This window comes from Balaenoptera physalus (assembly GCF_965194825.1).
Source record: "Balaenoptera physalus genome assembly, chromosome: 7".
Lineage (NCBI taxonomy): Eukaryota > Metazoa > Chordata > Mammalia > Artiodactyla > Balaenopteridae > Balaenoptera > Balaenoptera physalus.
Window position 1 is genome coordinate 34592475 of NC_138886.1, and position 23140 is coordinate 34615614.

The 23140-nt window shown below is 49.1% G+C and overlaps 1 protein-coding gene across 1 annotated transcript; it reads right to left on the reverse strand.

Moving 5' to 3' along the window:
- Window positions 1-3484: 3484 nt before the first annotated feature.
- Window positions 3485-12407, reverse strand: ALDH1B1 (aldehyde dehydrogenase 1 family member B1). The gene is made up of 3 exons (XM_082468682.1): window positions 12263-12407; window positions 3635-10217; window positions 3485-3555 (listed from the first exon to the last, which is right to left on the reverse strand). The coding sequence occupies exon 2, from the start codon at window positions 10205-10207 to the stop codon at window positions 8654-8656; it is 1554 nt and encodes a 517-aa protein (XP_082324808.1). The 5' UTR covers window positions 10208-10217; window positions 12263-12407; the 3' UTR covers window positions 3485-3555; window positions 3635-8653.
- Window positions 12408-23140: the final 10733 nt, after the last annotated feature.

A 23140-nucleotide genomic window follows, 5' to 3' on the forward strand; every position in this document is an offset into this window, starting at 1 on the left:
GAAGAGACTTAGTGAAACCGTGTCAGAGGAATAGGGAACTGTAGAGAAGGTAGTAGAACAACATCATGCATCTGCTAATAAGCACATTCAGCAAAATCAGTTGAATCACCTCAAATTTGCCCAGTCAAAATTGGAGAGCTGGATGTGGACCCAAAGAGCAGGGTAGATGGAGCCCCGGGGTGACAGGGCTGAGCATCAAGACTGCAGGAGGCTGGGTGTAGCATCATAATGATGTACAAAAGATAATAATAATGTTACACTGTCTGAAGTTTTCACCAAAACCAAAAAGGTAGGTTAGCATGATTGTTCCAACCTAATGACTTTTCAACTGTGAGAGCCCCAAGACCGCTCAGAGGCTAAGCGAATGTATGCTGTGGCTTTTATCATTTGGAAACATGATGCCCTCAGAGCCTGTGTTTTCTACCCTATTTTCATAGATGTGATGATGTCACAGGACCCCTGCACTCTGAAAATAAATGTTTTTAGGGACAGTCTTTGTGGTCTCTGTCCTTGGAACGCTGCTGTAGGTGGGTCCAGGTCCCACTGATACTTCTCCGTCATCCCTTATGCATCTTGCCCTTTTTTTGCTTGCCCACATCAGCTACTGTCATCCGAATCGTCCTTACCTCTCACACCTGAGCTGTGGTTACAGTCGTACCTGGTCACCTTGCTTGCAATTTTTAACCAGCCCTAACTAATCATCTACTGCCAGCCTGATCCTTCTAACTCCCTCTGAACTGGAGTCTCCCACTGTATAAGCATTCTACTATTTAATTCATTCACTTAGATGTGCCCTCTGTTACCCCACATGCACACGGAACAGCATTCTCCAGAGGCGAGAGGGTGCAGACACTGGCAATATGAAGGTGTGTGGGACCTGGGCCCTGCACTCAGGTGAGACTTGAGTGGGGATGAGTGGGACAAGGTTGCCATCCTGCCACACACCACAAGGTGTCTGCTTTGTGATCAGAGTAGGGGGAGATCAAGGAAGACTTCCTAGAAGAGGAGAGCCATCTGAGCTGGGGATTGAAGTGATGTGGGAGATTCCAGGCTAGGGAAGTAGCACGTAAAAGGAGCAGGGGTGGAGAAGTGCAGTGTAGTTTGTGCATGGGGAGTAGTGACCAGTTGTGGTTGAGAGCTCTAGTGGCAGGTAGCAGGGTAGTTTTTGGCCACACCCCTAACTGCCATCAGAAGAGGTTGGACTTGATGCTATAAGAGGTGGGCCTGAATCTCAGTCTTCTGTTGTCAACTAGGTTATAACTAGGCTTGAGGAAGATAATCCAAAAGCTAGTGTTCAATCCCAAAGATATCCACTTTCCACCTTAAACAAGAAAGGGTAGTTTTTAGTCAAAATGGATTTTTTTCTTCAAGTTTTAGGGTGAAATTAAGCCCATATCTTTAAAAAACATTGCCCTCCCCTCTCCCCCAGAGATGGATGATGCAGGAAAAATTAATAAGAGCGAGCAAACCATTTGACAATGAACAGTCTCCTATAATAAATTTCCTCATCCCCAGCCTTCGCAAGAGCCTCTTGAACATTAAATCAGAGAATGATTATTATGTGATATTTTAATTAATTAAGGGAAACTAAAGTGCCCTGGTGTCTGCAGCTGAATAATGAATTCAGAGCGTGGGGAGCCCATCACCAGGGCAGAACTGGATACACTTGCCCACGCTCAGCTCAAGCCGACACCTCTCTCCTGGAGCGTGAACTTTTTCACAGTCATGACTGCCTCCGAGTTCAGCAATAACTGCACCTGTGTCTCCTTTCACTATGGCTGTCTCTTTGTTATCCTAAATCTCCCCCATGATATTAGGGAGTGGTTGGATGTCAGGGGAAGAGTAAAAATCATTAATGCTAGGGGATGGGGGGCAGGGAGCAGAAGCTTTTCTCATCTTCATTGGTAAATCCACCCACCACACACATCTACAGAGCACCTACTGGGCGCCAGGCACTGCTCGGTGCTGAGGGATCTACTGTTGCTCACAGCCCCCAGAGTAGCAGCCCTGGTGCAGAGAGCTGGACCTGTCTCTGCTACTGAAGGTGCTGCAGTCATCCCTGGGGTAGAGTGGGCATTAGATTTGGAGTTGAAAGACCCAGAACCCTGCATGGTCTGTGGGTCTGGGGCACTTGCCTCTACTCTAGGAGCCTTCATTTCCTCATCAGTCCAGGGAGGTCAGCATCACTGCCCTGTCCTGCTGCCCGAGGATCCCATGCATGAATGGACATGCACCGTCCGCTCTCTAGGGGATACTGAGGGCTGTGAGCTCAGTGGCAAGGACACAGGGAGTCAGATCAGACATGCTGGGGGTCTGCGGGAAACAGCCTAGTGGGACAGAAAATCGGACCCGAGAGCTGCCACAAGGCAAGACTAAAGGAAGGGTGGGTGCTATGAGCTCAAAGGGGCCAGAGATGACTTGATTGAGATGGTCAGAGAAAGCATCCTGGAGGAGGCAGGTCCCCAACAAGGCTCCAAGACAATGGGCTGAATTTGGAGAGGAAAGAAGGAAGGAGAAAGAAACAGCATGCGTAAGGCTGGAAGGTAGGAGTGAACAGCCCACAAGAGGATTAAGCTTTAAAAGCATCTTTGTAAGACACACTCTAACCATTGCGCACAACTGCAAAGAGGTGCTTGTGTGTGACAGGCAAGCTGTCCTCCGAAACTTGAGGACAACATGGAAGTGTCCCCATAACTACGTTTCCCACTTCCCTCTGCACCTCAGTTGGGTCAGATGGTTTTTGCCAACGGCTGGGCATGGAAGCAGTGCATTCCACGCCAATGCCAGGGCCTTAAGAAGTAGCTGTGCCTTTTCTGTACTTTCTTCCCCATCTAACAGGGGACATGAGGTCTCTAAGGCCCCATGCAGCAGGTTTTCACCTGGGCCTGTGGACTCATAGGAATTCTATACATGGCTTCATGGGGTCTATGAGCCCCTTGAAAGTGTGCCAGATTTTGTGTGGATGTGCATGTGTGTATTTATTTCTGGTGAAAAAAATTAGCTTTCACTAGCGTCTCAAAGGAATACATAACATAAAAATGGTCAAGAAGTACTGTAGACAGTAGAGCCACAAGATGGAAGGAACCTGTGTTTCTGAATCTCCACATGGAGGACAAGTGCTGATTAACCACACCTGCATTAGATTATTATCTAATAAGCAAGAAATAAAGCACTGTTGTGTTGAACCCTGAAAACTTGGGGGTTTATTTGTTGTGGCAGCTAATGTTACCCTGATACATGTGGGAAGAGCATTTGGTTGGGGGCAAGAGACCTGTAATCCAGGCCACGCTCTGATCCCACTGAGTTCCTTGGCCTTGGACGGTCACTCGGTCCACTCTAGTTAAGTGAATGGGGAGGCTAGGGGCTCTCAAAGGCCCTCACAATGTGCCTTCCTGCTTTCCTTCCAAGGTCTTCCAATTCTAGGATTAATGTACAGCTCACTGGGGCTTGGGGGGATTAAGTGGTGCTCTCAACACACAGCAGTCTGGCTTCTGCCCCCACCCATTCACACAACCTGCCCTTACCAAGGTCTCCAGGGACCCCCATGGCCTCAGCCTCCTCTTACTTGATCTCTTGGAAACACCTCATTCCACCCATGGCTCCCTCCCGTTCCCGCCTTCCTTGGCTTCTTGACTCCTCTCTCCCAGGTCTTCCTCCTGCTCCTCCTGCTTTTCCTTAGTGCCTTTCACAGAATTCTCATCCTCCACCCACCCCTTGATGTCAGCATCATCAAGATCAAGCTATCCTCGCCCTCCCTGCAATCTGTTGTCAACACAGCAGACCCAGTGATCCTTTTAAAACATGTCAGATCACATTACAGCTCTGTTCCCCTTCTGGTTCCTTCATCGTTCAGAGTAAAGGCCCCAATCGGCACAGTGACCTTCAAAGCTCTCACCTTCTGCCCCTCCCCCAGCCCTGCCTTTTCTGTCCTTGTCTCTCCCCACTGCTTGCTCCATCCAGCTCCCTGGCCTCCTTGTGCTCCCTGGACACCTCAGGTGTGCTTCAGCCTCCAGACCTTTGCACCTGCCATTTCCACACCTCTTTCAGTCCTTTGTCATCTCTTCAGTGAGACCTTTGTTAAGTGATGGACCTCTTCAGATGGTCTATCACTTATTGAAGATAACAATTCCTACCCCACCCCACCCATACTCCCTATTCCCCTTCCCAGCAGGACCTTTCTCCCTAATAACCTTAACCATCTGACAGACTAAATATTTCATTTATTTTGCTTACAGTCAGCCTCCCCCTGATGGGGAGGATGTGCAGGACTTTAGTTCCCTGCTGTATCGTCAGAACCAACAATACTTCCCAGCACATAACCAGCACTCAATAAAGTGTGCTGAATAAACAAACAAATAAATAAATAAACTCACTACCTTGTCCCCAAACCTGCTCCACCAGCTAGGCTCCCTTTCCCAGTGGGGGCACCACCACCCACTTTGTTATCCCAGCAAGGAATTCAGGGTCACCCTTTCACTCTCCTCTTGCAAGCAGTCTGGGACCACACCCCAAAGCCCACCTCTTGGCTCCCCGGATCTCCCACCCATCCTCACACCTGGTTCAGGTCAGCATCCCTGGCATAGGCAGCAGTGTCCCGAGTGGGCTCCCACTCCAAGCTGACCCCTCAACCTATCCTGCACATTGAAGCAGAGCCAGCTTTAGGAACCAAAATATGACCCCATCACTTTCCTTTGAAACCCTCGTGGTTGGACAACATGCGGCCTTCCTCACAGGGGTAAAGGCCCTTCCCCATCCAGTCCCTGCTTCCTCCCAGGTCTCTCCCTTCCTCACACCATTCCTTGCACCCTCTGTGCTTTCTCACAGACTCCATGCCCTTTCCTCTCCCAGGAATACCCTTCCTGCATCCCTGTGCCAGATTATCTCCTTTTCATGTTGCAGAATCCCATGCTCCTACCATTAGGCCTTTCCCTTGGGCTGAGCTGGGTGCAGAAGACAGAGTCAGAACACTTGAATTTGAGTCCTGGCTCCACTTACTAGCTGAACATGGCTGGGCTTCCATGTTTATTTATCAAGCATGAAAATAATAAGTGCCTTGAGGGTAATCAGAAGCATTAAATGATATAACAAACATTATTGTAGGTGCCTTACAAACATTGTGGGTGCTTAATATTATTTCTTTCTGTGACCTTACAGTCTCTGTACTTCTACTTATCACAGCACTTTTCACCTTGGTCTGTAATTATCCCCCTGCCAGACCATGAGGCCCTGCAGGACAGGGACGGCCTCATTCAATTGTTTCCCTACAACTTGCCTAGAGCCAGCACCTTAGCCTTCAAATTAATTAACAAAGTGGCCACCAGAGGCCAGCCTCACACCCAGAATACAGCCAACCCAAACAAGTTCTTAAGTGGCCTGGCATCTGGGTGATCGAGCAGCAGCCTGACGGCTCCAGCAAAGAGGTTGGGTGTTTGGGATTCTTTGGCATTGCTGTGGGCTCTCCAGGCTTTGGGGTTTGATTATATGTGCTCTTAGTTTGCCTCCCCCTCCCCTGTCTCCTGGACCCAATTCCAAAGTGTGTGTTGCTCAGAAGGGGGGTCCCCCATACCAACAAGCAATTCTCAGACACAAGCAGGTAGTAGAATTCAACTCAATTCTGACACTATCTACCCAGAGATAGTGTCAAATCCCATTTAGGAGTCAGTCCTACTAGACTGTCTCCCCCCACACCCCCAGGTTGTTACCTGTGCTTCTGACTGACAAGGCCCAAAAGTCACTTCATTAACATAACAAAAAACACCTTTATCACTCTCATCACTTCGGAAATTCCAAGGGTTTTAGGAGCTGTGCCAGAAATGCACGAAGACCGAATATATATATACGTCTCATTATAAATCACAGTATCACACCTTCCTCCTGGCCCATAGTGTAGGCACATGGGAAAATTACTCCAAATGAGCTGCATACAAAACCTCTCAGCTTCTCTTTCCTCCTCTGAAAAAAGGGTAACCCCACTGCCTACTTCATAGGATTCTTGTGAGACTTCAAAGGCATGTAAGGCATAGAGACTGACAAACTAAGTGCTTGGTGTAAGTTTGTCGAATGGGTGGATGCCCCGGAATTGCAACGTCTATGACCAAGTGAAGTCATGTAGGCAGTGTCCACACTCAGTAATAATGCCCGGTTCAGCCTCCCTGCTCACACTTCCCCGCATTCAGAGCAATGGTGATAAGAACAGAGGGATTTTGGGGGCTGAGCTGATTGGGAATCTGACCCATTTGACTCCTCAGTCTCAGAATTTTAGGGACTGAAATGAGGGACTTAGAAGATTATCCTTTTCCAGTCCCACCCCATACTGGGACACCCTCTACAAAACTCCTCTTTGGTTGAGAAAAAATTTTTTTAAATTTACTTATTTTTTACTTATTTACTTTTGGCTGCGTTGGGTCTTGGTTGCTGTGCGCGGGCTTTCTCTAGTTGTGGCGAGCGGGGGCTACTCTTCGTTGTGGTGCGCAGGCTTCTCATTGCGGTGGCTTCTCTTGTTGCAGAGCGTGGGTTCTAGGCACACGGGCTTCAGTAGTTGTGGCATGCAGGCTCAGTAGTTGCGGCTCATGGGCTCTAGAGCGCAGGCTCAGTAGTTGTGGCGCACGGGCTTTGTTGCTCCGCGGCATGTGGGATCTTCCCGGACCAGGGCTTGAACCCATGTCCCCTGCATTGGCAGGCGGATTCTTAACCACTGCGCCACCAGGGAAGTCCAGTTTAGAAGTATTGAGAAGCAAATGAGGAATGAATTTGTCAAAACATTGAGATGTTGTATGTTAATCATTAAAGGCCCCACTGACCCATCGACCCACTCACTCATTTCCCTACTTCACGAGAAACTTTCACCATGGTGGGAAGTGCCAATAGCCTCCAAGAAAAATAGGTAAAATGTGCACTTTGGGGGGCAGTCAGGGTCATCCCAGCCTTAGACAAACGGTGTAGAAAGGAGATCCTAGGAAGGAGAGATGAAGGGACCAAACAGACTCTGAATCCTCAGGAAGCAGTTTCAGGCCAACTCCAAGGTAAGATACTGAACAAAATCGTTTCAATGCCTAGGTGAGATAATGGGGTGTTAAAGAGATGATGGGGTGGGGGGTGCATTCACAAGGCTGAGTGGACCTAAAAGTATGGTGAGTCATGAGCAGCATGGTCTAGAAAGATGGAAGACAAGGAGAGAGAGGATCAGCATTCTGTTTCTGAATCGTGCTCTGGCTGACTTGGTTTCACTCCCATCAGCTGGGGAATGGAGCTGTGAGACTAACAACAAACAAACTGAACACTCAGGTTTGAAATTCCCCAAACCCTAGCATGTCAGGATGGCCCTGATGCTGAGCTTGGCTTGAGGGCTGGTGTGTATCGGTGAGGGCTGGAGGGACAATACCAGCGGAAGCCTTGAAATGAGAGCTGAAATAAACTGGCTCTAGGCAGGACCCAGCCCTTTTCTCTGTGGGTCTTAAAGTTGCACTTTGTCACTCAGGTGAGAGAAAACAAAATCAAAACTAGAAATATTATGGAGGAGACTTTTGACTATCGGGGTCCCTTCCATCCCCAAGACTTTGTAAAATGTTCAGCAGCAAAAGAATATTGATACAAAATTGATTTGCAAACAGAATATGTGAGTTTATTTTAATTTTTAACTGAAATTAATTCACATATCATAAAATTCACCCTTTTGAAGTATGTAATTCAGTGCGTTTTGGTATATTCACAAAGTTGTGCAACCATCAACACTAATTCCAGAACATTTCAAAACCTCCCCAAAAGAAATCCTATAGCCATTAGCAGCTATTCCCCATTCCCTCCTCCCCCAGCTGGCAACCACTAATATACTTTCTGTCTCTATGGACTTGCTTACTCTGGATATTTCATATAAATGGAATCATACAATATGTGGCCTTGTACGTCTGGTTTCTTTCACTTAGCATAATGGTTTCAAGGTTCACCTACATTGTAGCATGTGTCAGTACTTCTTTCCTCTTTAAGGCTGAACATTATAAGAAATATTCCATAGAAACATTTTGTTTATCCACTCATTAGTTGATGGACATTAGGGCTGTTTGAGCTTATTTTAAGTGAATGGTTATATAAATGCATTTTCTGTCTACCTCTTCCCTCAAATTAAGGACAATCAGTAGCAAAATGAAGCAATGCAAGCAAGCAAACCAGCCAGCAACTGGTACTTAGAAAAAGAAAAGCAGCCTTGATTTTTAGGGTACGTCACTGAAGAATGGGGCCAAGATTATGCGGTCTAGCTTAAAACTCCTAATGCCTTCCAATCCCATGTCTGAGATGAGTCTACCCACTAAGACGTCAGTTAATCCACCGGGAAGTCCTTGGATCAGTAAGAAGAACTGAGAGCCATGGTCTGGATCAGTGTTTCTTAATCTGTCGTTCAGAGACTCCTAAGGTTTCATGGAAGTAACACAGGGCCACCAAGGGGGCTGGAGTGCAGGTGGACAGGGCTCTGAGCCCGGCCCCCATCCCTGCTTTAACTAAAGCAGCTCTCATTTTAATTGCTTTATTTGTTGAGGTTCCCTCTAAGTGTTCATCTGGAACAAATAAAGGGGGTCCATGGCTAAAAACCTGTTTGGCAACCACTGGCAGGTGGTGGTGGCATCCTTGGACTAGAGTTGGCGCTCCCTGGCAGCTGTTCTTACGAGTTCTTCTGAGGAACCTTGATGGTGACTGTCTTCACCTCTGTGTAGGCATTAAGCCCATCCTCCCCCAGCTCCCTCCCATTGCCAGATTCCTTAAAGCCTCCGAATGGTGTGTGGCAGGTGACAATGTTGTAGGTGTTCACCCACACCGTCCCAGCTTGGAGTGCCTGTGTGAAGTACATGGCTTTGTCCAGGTCCTGGGTGAACACAGCAGCAGCCAAGCCATATCTGGTGTTGTTGGCCCTCTCAATCACCTCCTCCATCTTCCTGAACTTGAACAGAGGCTGCACAGGCCCGAAGATCTCCTCCTTGGCAATCCTCATGTCATCCTGCACACCACCAAAGACCGTGGGCTTGATGAAGAAGCCTCGCTCTCCAAAACGCTCCCCACCACAGAGAAGTTTTGCCCCCTCCTTCTGGCCAAGCTGGATGTAGCCCAGGATTCGTTCAAACTGTTCCTTGTCCACCTGGGGCCCCTGCTGGGTGTCCAGCTCAAAGGGGTTCCCAACTTTCCTCTGCTTAGCTTTTTCCACAGTTCTCTCGAGAAACTCATCATAGATGGATTCTTCAACGAAGGTCCGGGAACCGGCACAGCAGCACTGACCCATGTTGAAGAACAGGGCTTCATGGCACTGCTCCACGGCGTGGTCCATGTCGGCATCAGCCAACACAATGCTCGGGCTCTTCCCACCCAGCTCCAGGGTGACTCTCTTGAGGTTGGAATCACCGGCCGCCTTCTGGATCACGTGGCCCACCTCGGTGGAGCCAGTGAAGGCAACTTTGTCAATATCCATGTGATGGGCAATGGCCGCTCCTGCTGTTGGGCCATAGCCTGTGATGATGTTTACCACCCCAGGGGGAAATCCCGCCTCTTTGACGAGGGAGGCCAAGTACAGTGCAGAAAGGGGGGTCTGCTCTGCCACCTTCATGACCACAGTGTTGCCCGTGGCAAGTGCCGGGGCCAGCTTCCAGCCCTGCATGACCAAGGGGAAGTTCCACGGGATTATCTGGCCACAGACGCCAACAGGCTCGTGCCGGGTGAAGCAGAAATGCTCGCCATCCATGGGGATGGTCTTGCCATGCCACTTGTCAGCCCAGCCAGCAAAGTACTGGTATACCTTGATGACCTCATCCAGGTCCAAGACATAAGACTCCTGGAAAGGCTTCCCATTGTCCAGGGTCTCCAGTGAGGCCAAGTAGACACGATCCCGCTCCACTAGGTCAGCCAGGCGGTTCAGCAGCCGGCCCCGCTCTGAGGCATCCATCCGGCGCCATGGAGACCCCAGGTGGAAGGCCTCCCGGGCTGCTTTCACCGCCCGATCCACGTCAGCCCGGTCCCCTTCAGCCACGTGGCCGATGACCTCCCCCGTGGCAGGGTTGACTGTCGGGAAGGTCTTCTTGCTGACCGCGTCTTGCCACTCATTGTTGATGAACAGCTGGTTGTAGCGGATGTCTGGGTTCAGGATGGGGCTGGGGAGGGCTGCTGCTGAGGAGTATGGGGAGGCCAGACGGTGCAGGCAAAAGAGCCGGGGCACCAGGAAGCGCAGCATGCTGAGTGCTCTGGAGAGGGACAGGAGCCAGGGTGAACACGGAGAGGGAAGCAGCGGTCCCCCAAAGGCCCATCAGCTCAGACGTTCCAAGATTCTAGCATAAAGGGGTGTCACCTCTGAAAACAGGGATCATAAGGGCTACAGAGCCCTGAAGAACTCTCTGGTTCAATTCGTCATGTCCGATCTAGCCTCTTGCTTACTCCTTCACCTCTTCTGGGTCTTCGCTCAAATGTCACCTTCTTAGTAAGGCCTTCCCTGACCACCCTTTATAAAACTGCAACTTTCCTCAGCCCCAGGGCTCTCTCTCCCCCATACTGTGCTCTATTTTCCCCCATCTGACATACCAAATAGTATATGTACATGCTTATATGTTTATTGTCTGCCTCTCCCCAACAAAATGGGCTCCATGAAAGCAGGGACTTTTTTTCCTGTTTCATTCATTGCTATGTGCCTGATACCTAGAATTACGCTGCCTACAGAGTAGCTGCTCAGTGGGTAGTTATTAAATGACAGAGGAAACATCAAAATATCCACAAAGGCTGTTTACTAAGGCTGTTTAACGGATCTACGGGTAGAGTAAAAACCCAAGGGACTCAGAACCAGAGTTGTTGAATGCTGAATGGGGTCGTGCGTATGAAAAGCCTGGCACACCCACCCAGGTCATCGGAGCTGGTGGCACCCTCAGAAACCAGCCCAGCCCAGCCCAGTCCCTCGGGGACCGGCTTCAGCTTTCCCAGGAGTGCAGTGAGTCCGGCAGCTGGAAAGAAGGCTCTGTTTACTCTTGCCTACAACTCTGAAACCAGTGTAGACTTTATTAAAAAAACTATAACATTTAAACAGTCTATAAAATTTGTTCAATGAAATTTAAATGGTATATAAATTTTCTAGATTCATTAAAGCAGTTACTCTCCAGCTAGGACATCAATCCCTCCACTTCTGCTGTCTCTCTTGAGCCTTACCCCACCAGCCCCCAAAAGGAATTGCACCTGCCCTACCCCCAGCACACACACCCTCTGACACTGGGGAGGGAGAGGAGCAGAGAACTCATCCAGGAAGACAAGACCCCAGCCAGGTCGCTGGCCCCACGCAAATCAGTGCTGCCCAGGAAGCCATCCCTTGGAAGAAGCTGAGCCAGCAGAACTGTCAGGGGTGCACACAGGTCCACTCTGCTCAGGACCCTGCCCCATGCTGGGACAGAAGCAGCCTTGGGTCCAACAGGCCTGGGTCTGAGGAAGGAGGAGTCCCAGGGGAGGTCAGGATAAGGGGGATGGGGGGTCACTAATCCATGGGGTGGTGGTGCAAGGGCTCAACAGGCAGGAGGGGTGGTCACAGACCAAGGCTGGCAAGCCTGCTTTCATGCCCAGCCAAGGCTGTTTCTACTCTAGGGGCCTACGTGGGGTGTGCACTGGGCCTCCACCTGCATATGGGAAGAGGACTGCTCAAAGCACACCATGCTTTGCAGTTTGCAGGCCACCTTCTCAGTAGTTACCTGACCGAGGCTTCCAGCAGCCCTGATGACCCTCATTGTGGAAGAAAGCTGGGGATCAGAGAGGTTCTGGGACTCACTGAGGACACACAGCAATTAAGAATAGGAGCCTCAGGCTGGATTCCCACAGCCCTAGCTTTGTGTTTCTTCCGTACTACGGACAATTTCTTACAGTTCCCACTATTAGCGCCCAATGTGCCAAGGACCGGACCTTCTGGGTCATCGAGGACAGGGTGGCTCCCACCTCATCCTTTCTGCGGGGAGGCAGTGCGTGTCCTGGCCTCTCGGCTACAGTCAGGGGCCCAGTAGGCCCTCTGGGCGGGAGCGATGAGGCCGAGCTAACCGGGAAGGTTTCGAGGGTGTGAGTCCACGGGGCGATAAGGCGCCACCCCGGGACCCGGGTGCTGGAAGGAGGGGTGGGAAGCGTGAAGAGGTTCCTACAGTGCACGCCGCCGGGGCAGAAAGGCCGGTCCCCACGTGGGGAAGCCGAGACCCAGAGAGGAAGCCTCCACTGCAGGGAGGGGAGCTGCGGCCTGCCTGGGGGGCCGAGGGGGAAGGGCGCCAGTTACCTGCAGCAGGCTGGCGCTCGCGCTCGGGTGCAGGTTCGGATTCTCGCAGGTCTAGCCTGGCCTCTGGCTGGGTGCTCGCCGCAGGCCCCGCCTCCGCGCAGTGGCGGGGCTCAGCCACCAATGAGGCTCCGCCTGCGCCTGGGGCGCCGCTGACCTCCCGCCCCGCTGCTAAGACAGCTCCTCCCTCCGGGCGCAGGCGTGTTGGGGCTGCTGGGACTGGGGTGATGGGACTGGGGACTGGGGACTGGGGGCGGGGAGCGCCACACCTTTCCCACGTCCCAGCGCCCCCTACCCCGGGGGGTATCCCGCAACACGCCAGCGCTCTCCTCTCGCATCGCCCCTCGGAGCTGGAGTCCTAAGGCCCTCGTTGGGAGCAGAAACAAAGACGACGAATGGGCAGGAGTTCTCAGGTCACACAGCAATCGGAGACTGGACCCCAACTGTATTTTTCCTTTCTCTCTCGCACACGATGCGCCTTGTTAGGTTAGCATCATTTGAACCTCTCCTTAACCCCTTCTGGGTCTCCCCTCTCTCTCAGTTTTTTCCTTGTTTCACTAATTTGACTGTCTTCCACTCTCTCTGCTCTTTTTCCCAGTTGATTTTATATTTGTGTTTTTAAAAGCTGCATTTTTTAAAAAAGGACATAAAGAGTATATGTGCAATGTAGAAAGCTTGGAAAACACAGAAAAGGATACAAGAAGAAAATATATTACTTTCAATCCTTTCACCCCAAAGTTGCCATTCATCTTGCTGGTATTTTTTCCTCTGCATTTTTCAAAAATTCTTTTAATAAAAATGAAATCATATGGTGACCTCTATTTTGCTACCTTTTTTTTTTTTAACAGCAATTTATTATGAACCTTTTCTTATGTCACTAATTAATTAAAAGACAACATCATCCTCTCCGGGGTGGTGTAGAATTCCATGGTAGGGTGGATTGTTGATGGACATTTAAATTGTCTCCATCTTGTTGTTGCCATAAAGGAAGCTAAATCCAGAACCTGCATCTCTCAGTCACTTCACTTACACTGCACCCTCCTTCTGGTTGGAGACATTAGGAAGCTACAAGCTGTTTCCCAGCCTTGTTTGCAGCTAGAGTTCTGGATGTGAACTCAGTGGTGCCGATTAGCAGTACCCCTGTCACATGTGGAAGGTGGAGGGTATTGTCCTGCCCCCTTGGGTCATCACTAGCATGATGGCAGAAACATGAGGATTTTCTGCATCCTTCTCCAGCTTCCTGGGTGTGGGGTGGCCACTGCGACTGCAGCTCCTTGACTCCAGCTACCTGTTCCCTTGCTCTTTGAATCATGGCTGCAGGGGTGTGTCTTGAGCTAAATAGCTCCAGAGGTGGCCTCAGATAGTAACAGCACTGGTGGGCCACATCCATCTCATTCTGGGCGTCAGTCCTGAAGGTCGAGTCCTCCCTGATTCTCCCTCCCTCTGGCCCTTCCAGCAATTCTGTCAGCACCCAATGTCTGTATTAACTCTCTACCTCTCCACATATTTAGAGTACTCACATTTTCCTGTTTGAACCTGACTAATTCACATGATTCTTTCCTTAAGCTACATCTCTATGCAAGCTTTTGTTACCATGTCATCCTTAGGATGTTCACAGTCCTTGAGTCAAAATTTAGTTCTTCACTAAAAGCACTACATCTTGTGTCTTGCCACATCTATGTTCATGTTTTCCCAGCAACCACGTGGCCCCTTGCAAAACCCCTTCTGCCTCCCACACAGCACATGACCAGCCTAGCACCCCTTGGGCACTTGGCATGGCACTCCTTGGTAGATTAACTTAAGGCTTATTTGGTCAACTATTAACAGGCCTCATTGATAGAGGCAGTGAGTCTATGACAAAGCAAGTATCAGTCAGTCTTCCTATGGTCAGACCACTTGGAAAGCTGTGGCAGGTGTGAGAGGCCAGCAGCAAACAAGAAGTGACCCCTTGGGAGAGACTGTGTCCTGTGAGGAGCAGCTGAAGGAACTGGGAGTATCCACCCCTCAGAGCTCAAGGGACAGGATCTCACCCTCCAAATCTCCAAAGGGCAAAAACAGACGTAGTCTGTGGGGTCCTAGAAGACAGAGCCAGACCCATGAGGGGAAGTTAACGGGGTCAGAGGAAGAACTTCATGACAAAGCAGAGCTGGCTAAGGATGGGTGGGAGGGGCTGCCTTGAAAGGCAGTGAGCACCCCATCACTGGAGGAGTACAAGAAAGGATATAAAACCACTGGGCAAAATCCTATAGAGGAGAATACCAGATAAGGACTGAACTAGACCAGTGGTTCCCAAATGTAGCTGTGCATCAGAATTGCCTGGGGAGCATTAAAACAACAACAACAACAACAACAAACTTTATAATCTCCCTGGGCTTACCTTCAGAGATTCTAAATTATTAGATGTTGGTTGTGATCCAGGAATTTTTTAAGTTCCCCATACGCTTCTGATGCACAACTATATTTGGGAAGCAGCAGCCTAAGTGGTCTTTGGGATTCTATGACTCCATCATGGGTGGTTTTCAGAAAGGGACTTATCAAGTGAATGCTTTGTCTGTATCTAGAGTCCATCCAGAAGGCCCACCCTTGACACTTCATAAGCTGTGGCTGGCACCAGAAAGTAGTCCTGTTGCAAGGTGTTTGTAAAAGCATCCAAAAATTTAAAAAATTAAAACCTTCCACAGTGCTTGACATTTATGGTTTAGAGAGACGGATGAATGTGCAATGGCTCAGGGTAAAATGCACAGATTATTTCTGCAGGAGGAATGTTTTAGATTCAGCTTTTTAATTGGCAAAAAACGATCCAGGCCTCTAGAATGCAAGTTGGGCCTGGAGCCACTATGAGTGTTTGGACTGAAAGGACTGAAGGGGAATGGTGAGATAACACAAGCCATAGTCAGGTCATTGTCAGCAAAGAATGTCACCCAGGGATGTGTTTACACTGGCCTGGTGGGGGAAGAGAAGCTATGTCTATCTTTCAGGGTTTTGAAGCCTTGGATGTCTAGGAAGCTGCTGGAGAAGACTCCAGGCTCTGAGATAATGAATGGATCAGACAGATTTCAAACAAAAAGACACGCCAGCTGCCCTGGGCATTGATTCTACAATGAACATAGCAGGTGCCTCCATTCTCTGCATTTGAACAGAAGATGGAAGACGGGGTCAAGACACCAAGGGAGGTGCAGGAAATGGAAGTTTAAAAATAAAGATGCATGCAAAAGCAAACCAAAATATACCTCCCCCCCTCTTTTTCTCCTACGTGGACCTCTACACTCTGCTAAATTTACAGTCTGTGAACATGAACTAAGTCTGAATGTTGTCAAACCAAAGCAGCCCTGAGTCTTTACCACAAACTGTTTCCCTCCCACCTGCCTGGCTTCCTTGTTCGTTCCCTCCCTCTGCACCTCAGTTCATTGTTGAGAAAACTGAAATCCAGAAAGGGAGAGGGATTTGCCCAATGTCACAAAGGAGAATGAGTGTCTGAGTTCCGACTAGAATCGAGACTCTCACGCAAACACACAAATAACACTGGGATGGAAGCAGACGTTGTGGCAGCACATGGGCATCTGCAGTTAAGGATCCTGAAGTAGGCAGATGATCCTGGATCATATGGGTGGGTCCAATGTAATCACAAGGGTCCTCATCAAAGGGAGACGGGAATGTCAACATCAGAGAAGATATGATGATGGAAGCAGAGGTTGGAGTGATGCAGCCACAAGCCAAAGAATGCTAGTGGCTGGGAAAGGCAAGGGAACAATTCTCCCCTAGTGTCTCCAGAAGGAACATGGGTCTGCCAACACCGTAATTTTGCCCAGTGACACTCATTTCAGACTTCCGAGCCCCCAGAACTGCAAGATAAAGTTTGTGTTGTTTTAAGCCACTAAATTTGTGATAATTTGTTACAGCTAACAAATGGAAACTAATACATTGATTCACTCAATCTATAGGCCTTATAGGCATTTGGGATTATGGCCTCTGGCCTAGCTGGAGCAGGCCAGGTGGTCGACAGTATTCTGTTGTGTAGACACTCCATAATTACGGTGGACATCATTTCTCTTGTCTGCCCAACATTCCTTTCTTCTAAAAACAGCACCCCCTTCTCCTGCCTTCACCCCAATCATATTTTTGAGTCAGAACTACCCATCATAGCATTCTACATATTTGGGAGACCTTGTTAATAAACCTTGTTAACTATAAATGCCTTCTGTTCTGCGTGTCTAAGTTGCCCAGTGATGCCAATGCTGCTAGTGCCAAGCCCACGCTCTGAGTAGCAAGGGTAGAGGATGAGATCTGAAAGACAAGTAGGGCCCAACTGAATGAAGAGGCAGGTTAAATTGCAGGTAATAGGGACAGGCGTGTGCCCAGGCCTGGAGGTGGGAGGGGTCAAGATGCATTCAAAGAACTGGGAAAAGACAAGTGGGCAGAAGTGGGAAGTGCAAAGGGGTGAATGGTTCTGGAAGAGGCTGGAGGCGTGGACGCAGAATTTTGGAGGCCCAGTTAAGAACTCTGACCCCTGGCCCAGGCACACATGGTCCCACCTGGAGGCAGCAGAGAGACTGACCCAAACAAAATGAATGCACTAAACTGCCATATAGGGCTTCCCTGGTGGTGCAGTGGTTAAGAATCTGCCTGCCAGTGCAGGGGACACGGGTTCAATCCCTGGTCTGGGAAGATCCCACATGCTGCGGAGCAACTTAGCCCGTGCCCCACAACTACTGAGCCTGCGCTCTAGAGCCCGTGCTCTGCAACAAGAGAAGCCACCGTAATGAGAAGCCCACGCACCAAAACGAAGAGTAGCCCCTGCACACCGCAACTAAAGAAAGCCTGTGTGCAGCAACGAAGACCCAATGCAGCCAAAAAATAAATAAATAAAATAAACAAATTTATAAAAATAAAATAAAAATAAACTGCCATATACCTCTAATAGAGATTAGCACCCAGCTCTGTGGAAGCACAAAGAGGGAGTCCAGATTTCCTCCTCCTGGGACTTCTTGGGAGAAGATGACCTTTCAGCTGAGCCACATATCAGAATCAGTTCAGACACATATGCTTAAACAGAGGTTCTCAGATTTCAAAGCCGTGTGTTAGCATCACCTGGAAAGCTTTTTAAAACACTGATGCCTGAGAAACACTCCAGACCAATTGAATTGGAATCCCCTCAGGGTTGTACTGCGTTGTCTGGTTTTTATTGTTGTTTCATTTTGTTTTGTTTTGAAGTTCCTCTGTTGATTCTAATATGTAGCTACACTTGTGAACTACTGACATAAGAGGAAACCCAAAATAAAGTGGCTTAAAGAAAAGGGAAGTGTACCTTTCCCTCACTTAAAAGAAGTCCAGAGATAGGCTGTCTAGGGCAGGGTGGGAGCCCTGCTGTCTTCTTTCCACAGCAGAGGATCCTATTAGACTTTTGAGGAAGAAGGAGGTCAGTTAACACGATCCCAATCCCGTTTGCAATTTGAAAAGATCATACTGGTTGGAGCACGTATTTCCTCTAGTTTCCTGGGGAAAAGTTATGTTACCAAGTTACATGACCAAGAACAGCAGGCGTTGATAATTATTAAGCTGGCTGCTGATGGGCACAGAGGATTCATTATACTCTCTCTTTCTCTCTCTCTCTCTCTCTATTTTTGTGTATATTTAAACTTGTTCATAATAAAAGTTTTAAAAAAATAAGAAAAAATGTTACCACATCAATAGGATGTATCTTCCTGGTTCAAAGACTCTGTATAATGGATCTGTCCCTTCATGACCCTCATGAATGGTCCCAAGGAGTCCATGTCTTTCTAAATCCACAGTTAATTATTGGACAGCAATCACAGAATGGGCAAGGGTTGTGCAAAGGGCATGAGGGTTGGAGTGAGAGCCTGGCTGCTGGTCCCTTCACCAGCCTCTCCCTGTGACCTTGGGCAACTTCCTCTCTCTTGGCCTTGGTCTTCTCCACTATAAAAGGAGGGGATATGAGATGAACAAAAGGGCCATTAGGTGATCAGGGCCCCCGAAAGTTCTAGTAAAGCTGCTAAATAATGTTCATTGTTAGCAGAGTCCTTGGACCACAAACTTTGGACTCCAAATGCATGTTCCTTATGAAACCCATTCAACTGACTTTCCCTTCCTGTTATCTTTGCTGGTTCTGGGCCATAATGAGGCAACGGTTGAAGTGCAAAGAGTTGGCAGGGGCCAAGTGTATCTTCACACACTTGCTGATTGAGTGATCCTGAAATGCTGCCCCACCATTAATGACACATAGTGCAGATCTGCCAACGAATGCACCAGGGTGTCTTGGATCCAGCAGTATCCAGCTCCTAGGTGACCAGAGTAGGGCAGCAGGGATGAGCAGCTGCTCAGGATGCCCTTGACTTTCACCTCTGTCTCGAGTCAGTTCTCTCAGCTTCAAAGACTATTTCCTTAGCACAGCCCTCACGAGGCCCAGCAGTTTCCACATTGGCAAGCATCTGCTACCCATTATCCCTCCCTCACTCAGCTCCTGTTACTGACAACCCTGTCACCGAGGCCCTGGCAGTGCAGAGATGAACCAGACACCATCCCCATCCTCAGGCCACTCACAGACTGGGGAGGCAGACAGACACAGAAACTGGTGTGCGTCTCTCACGCGGTGGAGCAAAGAGAAACAAGAAACGGAGCAAAACAAAGCCTGGGAAGGTCTAGGGAGGCTTCCTGGAGGAGGTGATACTTGGGCTGAATCTTGAAATCTGAAAAGGGCCAGGGGAGAGATGGCATTTCTGGAAGACAGAGTTGCATGTGCTAAAGGCCAGAGGTGAGTGGTGGCTTGGTGTCGGGGAGCTGTGAGTAGCTCCTGCTGGCTGGTGCCTGTGGTATGATGTGCAGGGTGGGGAGCAGTGGAGAGCCAAGGCTGGAGGGGTTAGAGGGGACAAATCACGAAGGGCCTTAAATGTCATGCTAAGGAGTTTCAGTGTTATCCTGAGGAGGCACAGAAGGACTTTAAGGCAGGAGGGTGCCTTGGTTAGAGAGAACCTTCTAATTTCATCAGATCCCATGGCAGTGAGTGAGGATTAGGTTTAGCTCTGAGTGACAGAAACTCTAATAACAGTGGCAAAATGGGAGTTGATTTCTCTAAATAAGTAAAATAATCCCAGAGGTAAGTAGTCTAGGAAGGTGATAAATGATCCTCAAGGATATTTGCCCCTTCCAATTCATCATTTGGTCAATCTTAGCAGTAAGCATTGTCTTCATCATTCAAAATGGCAGCTACCACATCCAGATTTCAGGCAGCAGGATGGAGGGAGGGACGAAGACAAAAAGGCAAAGAATGCATGCCAGCTGCTTAAAGGAAGGGCCCCCAAAGCTGCCCCCAAACACTTATACTTTCATCCCACTGGCGAGAACTTAGTCACATGGTACAACTAGCTGCAAAGGAGGCTGGGAAAGTAGTTTTTATTTTGGGTGGTCATTTTGAGGGCTTCCATTTCTGTGACTGTGGAAAGACAAGACATGGGATAACTAGGAGTCTACAGACCCTTCTGCTGTGAAGACAAGTGTTATCAATTTCATTGACAGCTAAGGACACTGAGGCTGAGAGGAGAAAATGATTCACTAGTAAGTAGTACACCTGGAATTGCAAAGTTTGACTTTGAATGCCACTCTCTTAAGCACCCCGCAAGCTACTGGAGGTGACTGACCCAGGTTGAGTCTCTCCTCTCCAAATCTGATTCTAAATATCCTGCCATGTATCTGCCTCAGTGTGTAATCCAGGAGGAGCAGCCCCTACCAGAGAGGATTCCCATGACAGCTAATCCTGCCCCTGGCCTTATAGAATCAGGGACAGATCAGGGAACAAGGGGGCTGTTAGAGCTTCAACCTCACCACTGTACAGATGGGGAGACTGAGGCCCAGAGAGGCAAAAGGGCTTCTCCAGGTCCTTCAGGGAATCCATTGGGAGGAGGGGGTTGGACTAGAAACCGTAATAAGAACCCACAGGTGCCACAGTCTTATTTATTGTTCACCTGGTGTCAGGTGTGGTATTTAAACAACCTTTTCAGACAGGCTGATTAAGGCATTAGTTGCAGGTTGGTGAAACTGCCTCAGGGTTGGAATAAGGAAGGTGTTTCCCATTGTACATCTGTTCATATGGATTATGTATGGATCATGGAATATTCCTTCCCCAGAACAGAGTGATGTGTCTGCACAATGAGGACAATGGAACCACAGAGGAGAGAGGACATGAGATGGAGTGGGCAGAGCCCCAGGCTTCGGGGGGCCAGAGGCCTGCCTCACTATGTGCCCTCTGGGCCTAACTGTCCACACAGTGAGGGGAAATTTTATACAAAAGGCCAATGTCAAGCCAGGTAAAGAGGAGTAGCTTGCTAGACCCCCACCCCCTGGTGACCCTTGAGGCAGTTCCAGGGGTCTCTGTAGCTCCGTGGTCCTTCGCAGCTGTGCCCCTGGGTGGAGGGGTCTGGGAATATTCATGAGGAAGGGGCAGTGTAAAGTGACTCAGGGGCAGGAACCAGGGAGTGTGGCCTCTACCTGGTCTGGTGAGAGTCCTCCATGGGGTTGGAGGACAGCTGGCCTGCTCTGTCCTCTCAAGGCCAACTTTTTGGACCAGATGACCTGCCAGAAAGGAGGGTGGGTGGACAGATCAGGGGTCCCTGGCTGGGAGGTGGCTTCATTCCCAGCTGTACTCAGGTTCTTCTGCAAGCTGGGCCCCACTCTGGGATGTAAAGGGTGGGAGAGGCTCCTCGGAGAGACAATATCAAGACTAGGAAGTGCTTGAGTCCGTGGAGGGGCCCAGGCATGCTATTCAAAACGTTAACTAACAGAACGTCCAGCACTGACAATGTACGTGAGCCTGGCTGTAACTCTTCTATGGCCAGTCCTTGGGTCCCCCTCACTTAGCCAGGCATTATTCCTCTAGATGCTGAATCATGGGGAGGTTTGGGGGAGGCGGGGTCCCAGGGCAGGGGCTGGGAGGTCAGAGTGGAGGTGGGCTCTTGGGGGCTTAGACATCGGCTGCTTACAAACTAGTAGGTGATCATTTTATATTAAAGTACCCATACGGCAGTACTAGTGCTTTTCAGCTGAAAATGAGTCCTGGCTTGTCATTTAGGACTTGAGCCAAATGGGTTCATCACTGTGATAGGATGACTATGAATTCATAGTATTGTCACCCTGATTATATGGGACAGGAGACTGGATCCCAGGGAGGGACAGGGACTTACCCCGAGCCAGGCAAGGAGACCCCAGCAGGCCAGGGCGGGGTAGAGTAGCACCAAGAGGCAGCCTCCACATCCGGAAGCCACTACATCTGTGGCCTTGGAGCTGCAATTAACTGCATGCTGGGGACAGATCAGTGCCTTTAATAGGCATGTTTATTTAACAGGCTTCCTGACTTGTAACACCCAGAGGGGAAAGAAGGATAATTCAATCTTGTTTTCAAGCAAAAACAAAACAAAGAGGAGGGGTAACTAGGGGGCAGAACAATCTTCCAGCTGGAATCTCAGGTTGCCTTCCACCTCAGCCCATCTCAGACCTCAAGCGGGGACAAAGGAACGGCTATACTGGGGCAGGTGGTTCATTCACCAAGCAACGTTTGCAAACCTGTTTAATCATTATCTCTTTATAATCACCATCATCGGTTCTCTGCTTCCCAGAGCCTCGGGTGTGGCAGAGAGTGCCTCACCCCACCCCTAACGTATAGGCGTCAGGCCCCACAAAACCTGGGTCTGCCCTTGCTTGTTCCCTGATTCCTGCTCCCAGAGCTTGCAGCCCCTGGGTTCCATTCCCAAAGCTCTCTCCAGTTAGGAAACTGTTTCTCCCTCTGCCTGAAGAGCTCTGAGGAGCACAGAAGAGGAAAATCAATTATTTTTGAAAACTCGAAGCCACCCCTTCGAGGCAACCCTTGAGTCCATTGTAAATCAAGCTCTTGGTCTTAAAACCTGAAGGATTTTTTAAAAATTCTGGTCTGCTTGCCAGACAGGTCCTTTCCGTCCAGAATATTTATAAATGGGTCATTTCTTGCAACCTTAAGGCAATGCCGGGAGCGAGACACTCACTTAGGTGACACTGCCCTGTGCTTTGAGTGTGGCACTGGATTCCCACAAAGCCAGAGAGACCTCTGATTAGACCGCGTCTGTGTCTCCCTGGAGTTTGAAATGCCTGGTTTAAGTGTACCTGAAAATGTCACCATGTTAGTGATCTACTGAGCCTTTCTATTTATCCTGAAAATTTTGAAAAGGGATAGAGTAGGGGACACTGAAAGATGATGATGAAAGATGATGATGATGAAACATGATCCACCTGTCTAGACTGAAGTATAATAATAATTAATATATACTGAGGGCTTACTATGTGCTGAACACTTAACATGGATTACCTCATTTCGGGCTCCTCACACCCATGTGATATGTACCTAACTATGATTTCTATCTTGGAGGAGGAACAGATTTAGAGAGGGGTTGCTCAGTCTGGCTGCGTGTTATAATCACCAGGGGGCTTATAGAAACACTGATGCCGGGACTTCCCTGGTGGTCCAGTGGTTAGGATTCTGTGCTTTCACTGCCGAGGGCATGGGTTCAATCTCTGGTCGGGGAACTAAGATCTCACAAGCTGTGTGGCACGGCCAAAAACAATCCATTAAAAGCAAAACAAAACATTGATGCCCAAGCCTCACCCCAGACCACCTAAATCAGAGTCTCTAAGGATAGGGACTGGCCACAGGTATGGTTTGAAATGCTCAGGGTGATTCTAATGTGTAGTCAGAGTCAGAAGAAAAGATCGGGTTGCATAATTTGCTCAAGGTCACCCAGCTAATGAGTGGTGGATTCTAACCCAGGATGTCCAACTCACCCAACCTCACTTGAACATTCCGGAAATCAGTGTCAGTCATTGCTCTCTCAGAGGAACTGGGGC